The sequence below is a fragment of the Oxyura jamaicensis genome, chromosome 4 (genome assembly GCF_011077185.1).
Source record: "Oxyura jamaicensis isolate SHBP4307 breed ruddy duck chromosome 4, BPBGC_Ojam_1.0, whole genome shotgun sequence".
In the NCBI taxonomy this organism is placed as follows: Eukaryota; Metazoa; Chordata; class Aves; order Anseriformes; family Anatidae; genus Oxyura; species Oxyura jamaicensis.
Window position 1 is genome coordinate 69,593,231 of NC_048896.1, and position 15,744 is coordinate 69,608,974.

The 15,744-nt window shown below is 40.9% G+C and overlaps 1 protein-coding gene across 4 annotated transcripts; it reads right to left on the minus strand.

The window, feature by feature from the left end:
- Positions 1-4,385: 4,385 nt before the first annotated feature.
- Positions 4,386-13,240, minus strand: NIPAL1 (NIPA like domain containing 1). 4 transcript variants are annotated; one of them, XM_035326488.1, is made up of 6 exons: positions 13,130-13,240; positions 9,283-9,547; positions 8,041-8,097; positions 7,408-7,498; positions 6,427-6,587; positions 4,386-5,415 (listed from the first exon to the last, which is right to left on the minus strand). In XM_035326488.1, exons 2-6 carry the CDS (start codon positions 9,506-9,508, stop codon positions 4,811-4,813), a joined length of 1,140 nt encoding a protein of 379 aa, XP_035182379.1. In that variant the 5' UTR covers positions 9,509-9,547; positions 13,130-13,240; the 3' UTR covers positions 4,386-4,810. The 4 variants fall into 4 exon arrangements, with proteins under 4 accessions (XP_035182379.1, XP_035182382.1, XP_035182378.1 ...); XM_035326491.1 differs by having other exon boundaries at positions 13,123-13,151; XM_035326487.1 differs by lacking the exon at positions 13,130-13,240 and adding an exon at positions 12,972-13,014.
- Between the last annotated feature and the right edge of the window lie 2,504 nt (positions 13,241-15,744).

The following is a 15,744-nucleotide window of genomic DNA, read 5'->3' on the forward strand; positions in this document are numbered from 1 at the left end:
GGGATTTTGAATAACATATGAGGAATCCTTTATAAAAGCTTTCGTAAAACTGGTTTTACTACATTTATTACTGCAAGTTAATATGTAATAACGCTACAGTACCCTGCAATAAAAAGAGAGTTTATGTACACAAAGCACCCTGCTCGTGCTTGTTTTGCTGGGTTGTCCCGTGGTGAGCATGCATCCGTCTTTGAAACATGGTGGTCTAATGCTATGGGAAAAAAATGCTTGCCTACCAGGCTTTCAGCTTCAGAATATAGCCTGTCTGGAGGCTGGGCAAATCATCAGTAGGCTGTTGTTAGCACTCTGACGTGGATAAATTTAGCAGCTGATATCATGAAGCTTACGGTAAATATTAGAAAGCATTGTAACACATTTCAGTCAGCGGAGTCAGTGCTTAATCAGCAGCAAGAAAGGCCTAGCAGGATGAAGGTCAGGTAGGTACAGCTTGTTTGCTTACTTGAACAGCTACACCCATAAATAAAAACCAAGCAGGCCACCTCAGGCCTTGTGGTGGCCCTGAGCGTAGCTCCAGCCGTGTTCAAACAGGCAAAAAGGAAAGACCTTATGTGGGCAAAAAGTGAGCGCCACCCATGTCACTGATAATAGAGAGGCATATTGGTCTGCTGGCTGTGTTGTTTATTTTTATTTTTAAATAAACATTTGGGTGTTTGCAAAAGAGGCACCCAGAAAATAAGACATCTAAGGAGTAGGTTGGGGTGGTTCAGCCTGGAGAAAAGGAGGCTGAGGGGAGACCTCATTGCTCTCTACAACTACCTGAAAGGAGCTTGCAGGGAGGAGGGTGTTGCTCTCTTTTACCTGGTGACAAGTGATAGGACTCAGGGAAACAACCTCAAGGTGTGCCAGGGAGGCTTTGCATTGGGTATCAGGAAGAATTTCTTCACAGAGAGTGTGGTCAAGCATTGGAATGGGCTGCCCAGGGAAGCAATGGAGTCCCTGTCCCTGGAGGTATTCAAGAGGCATGTGGATGGTTAGGGGCATGGTTTAGTAGTGGACGTGTAGCACTAGGTGATGGCTGGATGTGAAGACCTTAAGGGTCTTTTTAAAACCTGAATGTAAGGAGGCACAGTGACACCCTTGTACAGGGGATTTCTGGCTAAAGGCTGTAAGAGCACTCACCAATGGTGAAAATTCAGCTGATATTTCCTCATCAAACATCAAAAAACAGATTTGCAGCCAGTTGGTAACATGCAGGGGGAGAGGGGGAAAGGCAGTAATCCGACCTTCTGTGCAGCAGACACCTATGATGTGTATCTTTTCTATGAAAGGCTGACTTGTTGACAAACTGGAATATATTTCCAGAACATGAAATGACTTCCTTCTTCAAAAGTGCTCCTGGCAAGCAATACAGATCAATCACTTGTGTGCATAAGTTTGGGCAGGTTTCTCTCCAGTGCCATTTGCTTTGTACCTCTCCACCCCCTGTCCAACTTTAAATAATGATTTTTTTCACAAAAAAATATCTTTCACAATATGTGAAGATATATCAAATATATATATATATAAAGATATATCACTCCTCATGCATCAGCCAGTCTGGCCCCCTCATCCAGCTTAAAAACCTGCCAGAAAGGAGTCAGCTAAAGGAAAAGCATTTCCTAACAGTCTTGCTGGTTTTGTTCTGCTGGAATTTATACAGTAAGAGCATGGTGTCTGCCATGAGTATGTAATTCACAATAGAATTCACAATATAGCTCCAGGATGCAACCACTATGAGAAAATAGGTTCCAGTTGTGAATGAGCACTCTTGGGGAAGAAACCGCTCTATGGCATGGCTGTGTTAAGTGTGGCTGGGAAGGCAGGTTTCTATAGGAACTAACAACGTGTTTCTTTCTGAATTCCCTGCAGATTATTTAACCTATGCAAGTCTTCTTGACTTACCTACATCTAATCAGTACAGCTATGTAATGAATTTAATTGCCCATTTGTCCTGAGGTATGGTAGTAATGAGTAGCTGCCAAGATTGTTTTGTATCAGCATTTAAAAGCCATAATTTGGTTAGCAATGTATTGCCTCTGAGGATTTCTTTGTTCTAGTTCTTAACCATTCCACCTACTTTCCAAAACACTTTGAAGTACTTTAAATAAAATCCTTCATTTTACTGCCTGGAAAAATTGAAAATTCACTGAAATACTCTGCATTGAACATGACAAAGAGCTCTGTAACAATCAGCTTTGTTTTTTCTTCCCTAGTTTAAAAGGAAAAGCATTTCACCTGCCCACTAATTCTGCCCCTCAAAATTCATGCTTCCTGGCTGTTAATCTAATACCCAGCATTAAATGCTCTTTGCTCATGCTTTCTGCTGAATACCAGGGTAAAAATAACACATCTAGACAAATTGGGTCATTCTCTAAGAGAAGCCAAAACCTCTTGGTCTCTCCACACTCTTCCCTCCAGCTCCATCAGAACATTGCAGGCTTTTTAGCTAACAGAAAAGTCAGGTGTGAAACTACTAGATACTCACTAAGGGAGTACAAAATTTTCTTTCCTATGAAAAAAAAAGTCAAAACTACTAAAAGAAGGTCATAACCAGGCCAGATCCACATGGACTGCAAGGTTATCAGCCAGACCTCCTTCATCCAGAACCCACATGTGTGCATAGGACCAGCTATTAAAACCAAGACTATTTGCTTTGGATCTACCAGATAGCATGTAATTGCTGATCAGAAATACGAACATGCTCATTTTTTCCCCATATTTACAAAATACAGATCATTCCGTACATAATCGATGAACAATTTAGTACAAGAAAATTATTAGTATAATTTCATTAAAAAAATTAAACTTCACTCAAATTATTTACTAAGTATGATCATTTTCAAAAATAATATCTCTTATAGCAAATGTCTTTATACAAAAGATAATTTACTGTGTAACATTATAGAACTCTTGAACACCGTAACAATAAGCATTGAGTTTTCTGACATGGTAAAAAAGTAACATTTTTCTAGATGTTAGGGTGTTATTTATACATAAAAGTAAACATGCAGGTCCCGTAAGGAAATACACAGTTTTTGCTTCTTCTAAACAAGGATTTGGAAATAAGGTGCAGATGATTGATACAATTTCTACTTATACAAGTGAAACCTATACAAGTGAAAAAAAGGTGCTTGAAGTTTAGAAATAACTTCAAGCTAAAATCTCTAGTGCTACTTTTCACGTTTTGATAGCTTCTAAATCCTCATTAAAATAAAGGAAAAGTCTTTAACAAGTGAGATGATTCGTGAATATCTTTCAAAAGGGAAGTACATGACTTTGACATCAAGATTGAACTTTACACAACCTGTAAGAACAAAATGGTTGCTTTCTCTCTGCAAAACAATCCATTATCCACACACAGCGTCAACTTTTATTCCACTCTTTGAATGTTAAAGAATAGACAGGCTGCTTTATGAAGAGGTTCTGCTTGGTATATAAATCTCAGCTGATTAAAATTCATTTTCTGTGAATCCAGATTTCTTGCTCAACTGCTAGCATCCTCTGGCAAGAGTTCTGAAAAACCTAGGACATGGAAATACTACATTTCCATGGAGTTCCTTGTGTCCCACACATCTGCTTGCTGAAGCTGCATTCTTGCTCACAAAGTGCCAATAAAGGGGCCTGTAATGAGTAAAATGTGGGCTGTGCAAACTGCTTTTAATGAGATGATAAAGATCAGTGACCACAACTGAGGAAGATAAAGCAGTACAGATACTGATCTTCAAGGCCTACAGAAGATTAATAGCTAAAACACACAGTAGAGATGAATACTCATCTTTAGAGAAGAATAGAAAGACAAAATAAAACTTCAATGTTTTGATGTTTCTCAAGCATTCTTTACAGACCTCTCTTTATCTAGTATTTTTAGAAACACCACACTGATTGGAAAACAGATTTTGCCTTTATAACTGAACATAGAATAACACGACTGTTTTACTATTAAACACCACCTTTAACAAACCAACCTCTCTGGAAACCAAATCTTTCTGGAAAATGAGAAAATCTTTTTAAAAGCTTAACTGGGTTCTGATGAATAAATGTATTAGGAAAAAAAATGGAAATATGTTAATTCCCCTCTTAATCCTCAAAGTAGTATAAAACTATGGAAATTTTTAACTGTCCATTCTGGTTTGCTGCTTTTGAATAATTTATTCTTTCATCTTATGCAATTTTTTAAGCCAACAGCAACTGTTTCAATGGCTCTCATGAGCTTGAGTTTTCTTAAAATGCATCTTGGTCATAATTTTGAAATAAAAAGTAAATGCACATTCAGGATTAGGAATCCATTCAGGAGTCCTAAGGTAGAAAAGCTAAAACTTTGCTTTTTATACATGGACTCTGAGGGAGACTGGTTACCAAGAACCACATTTTCTTTCTTTTTATTGGTGATATCTACTCAAGATTCATTGGTAGGTGGTCAAAAGCTGTTACTAACATAATAGAGTGCTTGTTACTTTAGCAAGGGTATTATCTTTAATCAAGATGGGAAAGTTACACTTTGTAAACACAGTTTACAAAGATTATTCTCTCGCTAAAATCCTCCAACAGGAGATACCACATGAAAAATGAACAAACTTATTCATTTCTTGACACCTAATAACCACCATGTTTCTGACCGTCATGTTAATTATTGAATATTTTCATTCATCACTACCAAGAGCTGGCACACAGAGACAACTGTGTCCCCACATGTAACTCCCTTTACAGATATTTTTTCAGAGGATTGAAGCAAAGAAGAGTGTTCTGGTAGACAACGGTGGGCTGAGTCTGCAATCTGTGATACTGGAATGAGGAACTATCATCTGGTATTTCATTGGCTAAATAAAATGTTGTCCTCCTCAAAAACCACAGCTGGGTCTTCCAAGCTCTCCAGTAGAGTGTGAGAAGTTTCGTATTCATGGTGTGGCATTGATGGTTCTTTCGCAATGGTGGACATCAATTGACTCCAGGTGATATCAGTATTTTTGAAAGCATGTAACAGAAAAATGCCTATGATTATAGTGCAGAATCCACTAAGGGTCCCGATGATATTATCCAGGTCCATACTGCTCCACTCCTTGAACAGGATGATGGAGCACGTCACCACTGTCGTGGTAAAACACACATAATAAATAGGCGTCACTAGAGATGTATTAAACATGTCCAATGCTTTGTTGAGATAGTTGATCTGAGTGCTGACTGAGAGCACGAGGATTCCCACCAAAACATAAACCAGGGGACGTCGATAAACCGGCTTCCGTTCTAGCATTTCCTTAATGGCAATGCCCAAGCCTTTGACAGATGAGACAGAGAAGGCACCAATAAATGAGCAAATTAAAACATAGATCAGTATATTTGTCTGACCTCTCCTTGGAGCCACAATGAAAATCAGAGTGAGGGCAACAGCTGTCAGGAGAACAGCAAATGCAACAAACACTGTAGGAAAGAAGAAAGATGAAATATCAGACTGCATTCAAGTACATGCTAAAAGTTACTCAATTTCTCTAACATTTCTTTAAAACTGTAGCAAAAGTTCATTGCAATTGCATCCACTTAATTTAATTGAAATAAATCTAAAATACATGCTTTGTATTTAAAATGTTTATGCCAACTATATGTTTACTGGACTATTTAAATGGATTCACCAGAAAATAATAAAAAAAACAAAACACTGTGACACTCTCTCCAACCTCCAGACAAAACAAAGTTGTTTTCCCCCATCAGCTTAAAAGACTGTCTCTCATCTCCTTAAAACAGTAAGTACAGAGTCTTTGAGGAAATGGTGCATGCACACATAGTTATAATAAAAAAGTATGTAACAAAAGGTTCCAAGAGATCACCCTAGCTGAATTTTTGAATGTATGAGCTGTCTTAAATTTAGCTCTCTTTTGTCCTGTGCTACACTTCTCCATGTGAAATTCTTTCATTTCTCAGACACACTCTCCTTGAAACGTACCCTAGGGCTATCATCATTTGAATTAATATGAACATCTGTTTACTTAGAGCAAGCAGCAGTAATTAAGACTTAGAAATTAAGACTTAGAATTGGACAGCAATTCAAATGGAATAACTTAGGAACTGGTTGAAGGCAAAAGTAACCAAAAGCTGTGATATATTTAAAATGGAGATAACTTGAGTTAGAGCCTTTGAACTCCTCAAAGGGCTAGAAGGCAGGAAGAAGCAGTACATCACTTCTTAGCCAAATAATTTGCAAGAAACTGCGTAAGATGTATTGCTCTTAAGCCTGCATCCTTGGGAAATATGCTATGGTGTGTGCAGAAGCCCTCTGTGCTCATTCTGACATTAAGGGATTCAGGCTCCCAGCACAATCAGCCCAGGACAGCTCTGTAGCCAGGACCTTCCATCAGAGATCCTAATTGATTCACTCACCAACACAGTTTGTCATGTAATGCCTGCCATGAAACATGGCAGGTTAGGCCTACAGACCTGGATCTTGCAGCTTTATTTCCATCTCATCCAGTGAGGTGACCTCCTCCTCCTCAGGGGCGTGAATAACCATGACCGTGGACCCCAAAATGCTCAGTACACAGCCCAGCTTGCCGTGAATATTCAGTCTCTCATTTAAAAAGTGGGATGACAATATAGCACTGTTTGGCAAAGCAGAAATAGAAGGTTCAGCTCCACCAGCTTAAAAATAAGAGCTTTAGATTTAAAATACTGTAATTCAATTTTGCTCATAAGTTATTTCCCAGAAGGTTTTTTGAAAGTGTAATCCATGTATTTTCTGCTTCTGTGATACTCATATTCAAGAATTTGCTTCAATACTTGGATATTATTTATTTCTTCATACATTGGAAATAACGAGCGTCTGAAGGGCATTCATATTTTAAAACAAAAAAAGCATGTATTTTAACTGTGGATATTAAAAAAGCTGAAGTTTTCTTGGCTTTCTTTCCAGAAGGACTTCAGCAAGACAAAACAACACCAAAAGGAAACTCAAAATGTATACTAAGTGTATCTTAATATGAAGTTATACTCCTATAACAGAAGTTGTTTTTGAAAATATTTTAAGGAATGCTGTATTTCCTTTTAAAGTTTTATCATGTGTGAAGAACAGGATATAACTTTTCCTAGAGAAATTAAGCTTTCATAAGAGATAAATTACAGCCACTGTGCATCAGCAGTATGCAAGGTATATGCTGTTATGAAATACCTTATAGAATATGTGGAAGGTTGTTGGGAAAGCGTCTATTAGTCTTTGAAGCAACACTTGATTTCCTCTACACAGGAAATTCAGTTCTAAGTAAGCAAGGGATCGTTCCACTAAGGTACATTTTTTTATTATTATTATTTTTTGGTCTGTATTTGCCCTTCAGTTTTCTTATTACAGTTCTCTGCTCTTAGCCAAAGACGTTATTTTTTTTCATCAGATGGTCAACAATTGGTTTGCTTCCAATTTGTACTAACCTTATGAGAACACTCAGCGCACCCAAAGGGGTAACTAAGGTTGCAGGAGCAAAGGCATAGGCAGCGAAGTTTGCAGCTTCTCCTAATCCCACTGTAGAAGAAAGAACAGTTGGATCAGATGGGGGAGAAGGAATAAAAGGCATGCTACTTGTAAGTATATTTTGTATGACAGATCTGACAGCTAATATAAAACAATATTTTTTCCCTACATAAAATATGCAAATTTTGATGTCAAAATTATCTGGATAATCTCTTCTGGACATAATGGAAATGAGGACTGAAGAAAGTTATGTGTGTCCTCTAAGCGCTGTATGCTCCAGTATGACTATCCAAAAAGCAGGTGTTTGCAGAACAATTTTGCACTGGCTGCACCTTCCTGCAAGGAGTGGTGACAACACCACGAAGCTGGACAGGTTCAAACACCTTGCTTTTGACCAGATACAGAAGAAAAGGCTTCAATTTTGCAAAGAGCAAATATTTGAGATGGGATATCAGAACAACTTCTGTCATAAAGAAGATTGTTTTTAAGAAATTATTTCCCCAATTCTTCCACTCTCCTCAGTTAAAATAAATGTCTTTACAGTCAGCTTTATGTAGCACTTACTTGCAGTTGAGGGAAAAGAGGTGACTTACTTGATAGCAGCCCAGCCCACCAAAGCCATTCCTTCAAATAAGAATGTCCACCCTGACCTGGAAGCAGGGAAAAAAAAAAGTATCTCATCTTAGAAGAAAGAAATCAGGTTATTACAACAACAACAACAAAAACCTGCACCTTCATGTTTGGATCAAGTCATATAAAGTACTGAAACTGCAAACTATCTGGATAGTTTGAGGTACCTTCCCAAGTCAGATCCAATATATTCATACACAGCTCCATTTTTGGAGCTATTCACTATGCTTATAATTTAAATTCAGATAAATCAGAAAGAAAAATGTCACTGAACGCCTGATATTTTTCTTGTGAAAAATAAATGTAAATTGTACATCCAGCAACAATTTTTTTCAAATACTCAAATTCTCTGGAATAGTAGGTTTTGCAATAAATGCAACAAAAGAAAAACTGTGAATGCCGTACTTTTAAATACCATACAAACAGAACTATCAGATTAGTCTGAGGGTTTTTAAAAGCTCTCCACATTTTTTGTTTAGCTCTGCATCTGCTGCCATCAGTGGAAGATTAGCTACCGGCAGAACCTTTTGTAGTGAGAACTTTTTCTAAAGCTCACTGAACTTTTTTAAAAACAAAAGGAACTAAATCTAGTGACCATCTCAAGCCTTTCCAGCTCAAAGAAGGAAGAAATATGAAGGAAAAAAACAGAGGAAGGTTTTATGAAGGGCAGGACAAAGGGAGAATTTCATTCGGTATCTAACTGCGGGCAGGGAGGAGATTACCAGATTACGGGTTTAATAGCCACTGTCGCCCCCAAAGCCCAAAGATTTCTGACTACTTAGTCCCTGGAGACACAAGTAGAGAAATAATGCTGGATTTCTGTCAGCAGCCAAGAGGGGATGTGACCACTGCTGAAGTTCAGCAGTGTTAAACACTGGCAGTTTTAATTGTGCAGGCTGTGAATTGAACCTCGGCTTTGTGGAGCTCTAAGAGAGGCTTTTGTGCTTTTCCCTTTTGGAAAGGACAAAAATTCATCCTAAGTCATAAAGTTGAATTTACTGGTTTATACCCTCTGAACAGATTAGAAATTAAGTGAAACTTGGCGTATTCCTGCTTTCCTTAGACAACTAACTGGGTTGATGTAATTCACAGGCAGCATATAAACTAACCCCCCACTCTTGCAAGCATAGGGTTCCTAAAATTGTCAGTGCAAGAATGAGGTGTAATTAAACTGTTAAACCAAGTCCAACAGGAGCACTGCTTACCAGCTCTGGGGGCTCCTTTGGCAGCCAATTTCAAGAGGCCCTTCTTCTTCAGGATGAAACTGGAGCCAATGAATATGCTGGAACCTACTGCCAAAGCCAGGCCGAGGTAGAGCCGGTACTTGAGTGCAGCAGGTGTGGAAAGGCTCAGGTTCGTGTCATTGGAAGTCCCATCCATACAGGCGAGGGGAGAAGGGCAGGATTCGGCCCTTTGGTGGTCCAGCCCCATGCTGAGCAGGAGTCACGGCAAGGGTAGAGAGCACAGCACCTAGGAGGGGGAAAGAAAGCAGAACAAGTGATTTATCAGCCGTGCACAGCTCCAAGAGAGCCCCCACCTCGCTCCTTTCTGCATCTTCCCTGAGTACTCCTCTCTCCTGACCCTGCAGATAACACCTGAAGCGCCAACACAAAATCTGCACAACATTCACAATTCTGTCCCCAGTTCTGACAGGTGCCCCTGTCACCACCCAACCCTGCAAGTCACAGTGTGTACCTTATTTTATATGGATTTATGCACTACATTGCCTCTGTTAAGCAATTACAGCAATACCAAAGAATGTAGCAATCAAATATTATGTGAAATGGAAAAACTAAGTTGAAAAATGTAAAAGCTAACCTGAAACCTCACAAAATGTTCTGTGTTGCAGAGACCACATCCCCAAAATACAAACCTATAGCTAACTCCATGATTTCAGACTTTGTCTACTAGAATAAGCCTCCTGTTATTTCAGGCTTTTGCTTTTAAGTCCGTAATTGAGATTTGTGAAGGACAAATAAACAAGAGAAGGGGAAAAAATCTATGTAGCAAGCAAACCCTTGTGGCATATGGCCACTAGTATGTTTTACTAAAAATGTTTGTCAACTACTGTGTGAACCAGATCTTCTTTAACCACTTGTGAAATGTTTAGGCGGAGGCCTCTGCATCTCAGAGAGCTTTTCACCTAACCTTACTGACCTGCAGCTGGAGGAGGACCACAGCCTGCAAGGCACAGCCACCAAGCAGACAGCTCCTGGGCTGAGCCTGAAGCTTTGCAAGCTCAGTCAGCCAAGCCTGACCAGCATCACTCCAATGTGAGTCTGTGGGAACAATGCTGTTGCAATTAGCCTAGGCATGTTTATTGGTTTTAGAGGAAGAAGAGGTACTGCATTTCTAGGAACAGAAAGAGGCATTTTTTGCATGGGGAAGCACCAGAGGGAAGGCAATGCTGCAAGAGGGCACACAGTAATTTAGGCAGAAGTTTCAGTTTTTCCACTACTGAAGCAAGCAAACAGCAAGGATCATACAATAAGGCTGAAATAGCTTTCCTTTTAGGAAAAAAAGTTCTTATTGCTAAGATATGTTAAACTCTAAAACTGCCGATACAGAAGTACAAAAGCTTACTCCATTGTGATTCATATAAAGCATTAGAGACAACAAATAATTTTGCTTTCTGTGCCTCCCTTGTAATTAAATGACACATGAAGGATTCATGCTGCTGAGTGGCACCATCAGTAATACACACCTTTTTTTTTCCCCCCCAATTGAAAAAACATCTGGAGAGTTGGTAGAAAAGGATACACCTCTGTGTCTGTTCAGACCTAAGCTTCTGAAATATTAACATGTCAGAAGTACTTCGTTGCACAATCAGCAATAAGTGACCTTGGGTAATTCATCTAATACTGTTTAGGAAGGAATATTTAAAGTATCAGACATGAAGTTTGACAGCATCTCTTCATTTGCAGCTGACAACGCTGACACTACCTCTGAGAGATAGCACCAGAAGAAGGGAAAGAAGGAAGAATGCCTGCTCTCAGTTGTCCAGCACCACAGTGTGCCACAAGCACACTGCAGTAAGCTACCATTTGATTTTCAGGCTCTGCAATCCCATTTCCTTGTTTGCCAAGAGAGCTTCTGACTAAGGAGTTTTGTATTGCTAAGCCAGATTTTATAAAGACGGTCCCACAAGATGGGTACATCTATGGCTGCTGCTCTGAGTGCTCCTTTTATGGATTTTCCCCCCATTTTCTGTGGGATTTTGAAGCCTTAAGAGCAAAGCTATTCAATTTGTTTTGTCACAGGGCTAAATGAGTATGCTTTAAAAGAGGCAATCAAGTGCTCTGCAACAAATACTTATAGCCAAACATACATAACAGAAGAATGAAGCAAATCTGATATAAGGCACAAAACAAAGGATGGTAGCAGCATATGATATTAAACCACATAACTTTTATCAGACTGGGTGAGCTGGTCCATTTAGGCAATAGAAATAAAAGTTTCACCTGCAGTTTGAATTTCTTCAGTATCGGAAAACAAACACCTAACGATGGAATAGGGTTGCTGAATTTTGCCAGACAGGATTTTCCAGGCAGATGTTCACAGATGTGTTGTCTGCATTGCATGCGGAGCAAACCCAACGCGACCTGGATATGTCACATGTCCACTGCACACAACCACGTCACCGAAGATTTCCTAAGCATCCTGCAATGTGCTATCTCTTCTGCTGGGTGTCCAGAAATCCCAGGAAGGTTTTGAAATTCTCAGCTGCCACCTGGCAAAAAAGAAGTATATCCAAGAAAATCTGGGTGTACGGCTAGCTGCACTCATACACTCTCTACGGATTCTTCAATAAATCCTTCAAGAAAGGAGAGCTCTCACAAATCTGACAGCACTTTAGCAATCTGCAAAAGTAACATGGCTTTAGTTATATTTCTTAGAGGTAGCTTGATCAAAGGAAAAGCTATAAAGTAAACCAACTAGCATAAAGAAATAGACAGAATGAACAATGCATTTAGTGCATTGCTTAACTTCTTACAATGATGCTAAACAGGCCTGGCAAAGGTTGTAGCACTACTGGGCTACTACAGGCTTTGTGTGTGAAGCAGCAACAGCTCCTGCCTTTAATTAAAAGAAAGCGCCAAGACAAAAACTCATCTAAGTATGGTCTTTCAGCTACCTGAGATTATAAAGGCAGGTTTGTACCAGGGTTTTTACAGTGAAGAAAATAACACTCCTCTCACTCTTTTGGTGAATGGAGAACTGGGGTTCAGCTGTAGAACAACAGCAGGCTTATTCCCTTCCATATGACGTTATTAATTTTTCAGTGTAAGTTTTCCATTCCCCAGCAGACTTTATGACACCCAGTAAAGAAGATGTAATCCTATCCATGGTAAATCACTAAGTGACTGCCACGGGATGTTTCTCTATGTCCTGTAACACAACCTTTGCTCACATTTACAAAGGAGCGCTACATCTTTACAATGTCCCATCTTCTTGATCCTGAGAAGAGTCCCTGTGGGCAGCGGTGACCTGTTTATCACGCTGAGATTTTCTACTTTTGAAAAACGAGCCACTTGCTCCACTTGCCTATAAAGACTAATGGCACCCCATGGCTCAAAGAAACAAAGGAAAGCCAGGAGGAGGGAACAGCGGGGACATTACTATTACTTTACAACCCGTTGTAAAAAGCCTGAAGATGACAGAGGGAGGTCATTAGCTAAGCCAGTTTCCCCTCCCCACGGACCCGTCCCCAGAGCCCCTCCGGGGCTGTCAGCACCCGCTGGGGGCTAGAGCCAGCCGCAGGCTGCCCTCCCAAGGGATTTTTCTCCCGGGAAGCCAAACCCGGGCGCACCACCAGACACCATCCCGGCCACCCGTGTGCCGCCCCCCGCCCAAAACGCTCCTCCCCACCCAGCCCCAGGGACACCCCGCTCACAGGAACACACCACAGACACCCCAAAGGCAGCGCCTTCCACGCCGGGCAGGCGACCCCCGCCCCGCACGGCTATTTCAGGCGGCTCACGCTGCCCACAGCCGCGGGACGAGCCCCTCCTCCCCGGACCCCCCCACAACGTCACACCCCTCACCGAGCACCTGCGTGACGTCACGGCGGGGCGAAGCCCTTACGTAGGCAGCCGTCATCGCAGCGCTCCCACCCGCTGCCCCTCTGACGGCTCCGCCCGGCCCGGCCCGGCCCGGCCCAGCCCAGCAGCTGGGCGTGCTCCATGTTGTTTTGCGTGTGCCGTTCCTCCCCATTCACCCCGAGGCACGGCCCCACGGGGCGGCCCGGGGCTGGCCGGGCCCCCTTGGGTCCCCTCAGCCCCCCTCAGCCCCTCTCGGGTCCCCTCGCCCCCGGTGCGCAGAAGTGGGGCAGAGCCCGGGGACGCCTCCCCTGAGGTGACTCCCGCCGGTCCAACAGGCTTCGGGGTGTCCCGAGGAGCAATTAAATTTATTACCCAATCAATAGTTTCGAGGCAGAAGTCGAAGCCCTTGTTTTTAACGCGGTTCGGTGAAACGCTTTCAGGCGATTTCTGGCTGAAGTTATTCTAGGGTTGCCCGGCGAACTTACCTGGGGTGGTCTGAGGACCTTCGGGAGGCAGAGAGATCCCCAAAGCGGAGCCAGACAGCTGTGAACTGGGAACACGTATCCCGAGCAGTGCGGGGACATGCTGCCCTCAGCCTGCCTTCGGAGCACAACGCCTACGACAGCGGCTGTTGATACTGCCAAGTTTATGAGCAGGCTGGTGAAACACGGCTGCAGTGTCAGCAAACAACTCAGATTTCCCTGCCTTGGCCGTGTGGTCTGGGGGTTCAAAATCATAGTCAGATTTTTGATTTCTGTATTTATTTTTAAATATAAACAGCACTGCATATGTTAGAAGGAGCATTGCATTTCTTCAGGTGCATTTCATTACCTATCCGCTTCACAATGTTGCTTCTACTGTAGGAACCTCTGTGGAAGGTGGCCTGAACCGCGTGTGGGCTGAGAGTTCGACTTCTCAGCTTTAAGGTTTCTAAAACACTGATTACTGCTGCAAGGGAACAATAATTTTAGATATTAGTTGAAACGGTTATATTGAAATCTTAAAGTGTAATCTGAAAAATTGAGAGCAGGCTTCCATCTTCTCATCCACCATAAGCACGCCCGGAGCATAAAACCACGAGTGTGAATGGCCACTTGTCTGCTTCCAGCTCCTGTTTTTGCTTTGTGCCCCCTCAGATGTGTCAACTCTTTGGGTTCACACCTCTCTTTCTGTCAATATATGCACTTTCCCCCAGCTTCCTGCAATTTGACTGAAACATGGTAAGTGTTGATTTTGCAAGCAACTCCGTTGGCAGATCTGGAGGGAAGAGGGGTGGTGGTGGCATCTGCACGGGCCTGGTGCGGCAGCAGATGGGCGAGCTGCCACAGACCACCCCTTCCCCTGGTGAAGCTCTTGCTCACCTGCTGGCTGGGATGTTCCTTGTGGTACCCAGAACACGAATGCTGAGAAACCATGTGGTTAACACTTCTGCAGATTTGCTTCTCTATTGGCCAACTATTTCAGCAGATGATGGACATCAAAGTATTTTTAATTAAGGAGTAAAATATATGAGATACACTTGTTACTTGACATACATATATATATACTTTGAAATATATGAAGTATATATATATACTTCTTTAAATAGCTCATGCTTCATGTTTTTAAATCTGCAATAAACAGTGAAAATACTGTGAAACTCTTCTGAGAAAAAAAAGTAAAAAAATAAATTAGCTAACAATCAAAGAAAATGGAATTGCAATCTATGATGTAATTACAGAAGCGAGTGGGTTCATGTGGGTATTTTTCGCTGATGATTTATAGTACTTTGCATACTCAACTACTTTCAAAGAACTTTGAACAATGCCAGGAAGAAAGTATATAAAATTAATTTATTAAGTGATATATTGTTCTTTATTTTGGATGACATATAAAGGTCAACTGGGTAAGAAAATAAAGATATACAATCTTAACATGTGACATGAAGAGGAAAAAGATGCTAGTATACCCTTCAAAATGGCCAATGTGACTGATTTAGAGCAATGCCTGCCTCTTCAGCTAATGCAAATAAATCAGTGCAGCTCCTCTTATGTCAGTGGAGCTCTGCCAGCTATTGCTAAGCAAAGACACATCCTTTTGGTGCATGAAATAATAGATATGTATGTACTAACAGTCAAAACAATTCTGTGTCAGGTTGCATTTCTCCAAAAGTGTTGTAAGGATAATGTTATGAAAACCTGCTATACCTTGCTGTTTTTTGTTTGTTTGTTTTGTTTGTTTTTGCTTTGTTTTATGGAAAATGCAAAGGAGGAGAAGTTGTACTAAAATTCTGTAACGTATGCAATGAGTGAACAATGCAATGAAACTGGCTGTTAAGCAAACACTTATCGTAATTGTTGGTTTTCAATAAAAATGGAACCCCCTAAAACCAACCTTTTAATTTCACATTTATAAAATTGTCATTGGAAACCTCATTTTTTATGCCTTAATAATAAAACCTTACTGCTTTGCTCACCCTGAATGCTTTAATAAACAAAGTTTGTGTAGCTAGTAGAGGTGCAGTTGTGAAGCAACTTCTATGCTTTTTTTTTTTTTTTTTCTTTTTTTTTTTTTTTTTTCTCCTTTTATTTGTGTATGTATTTATTAGGAAATAAATAGCTGTCTATGGCATTCTGAAGTCCTGTC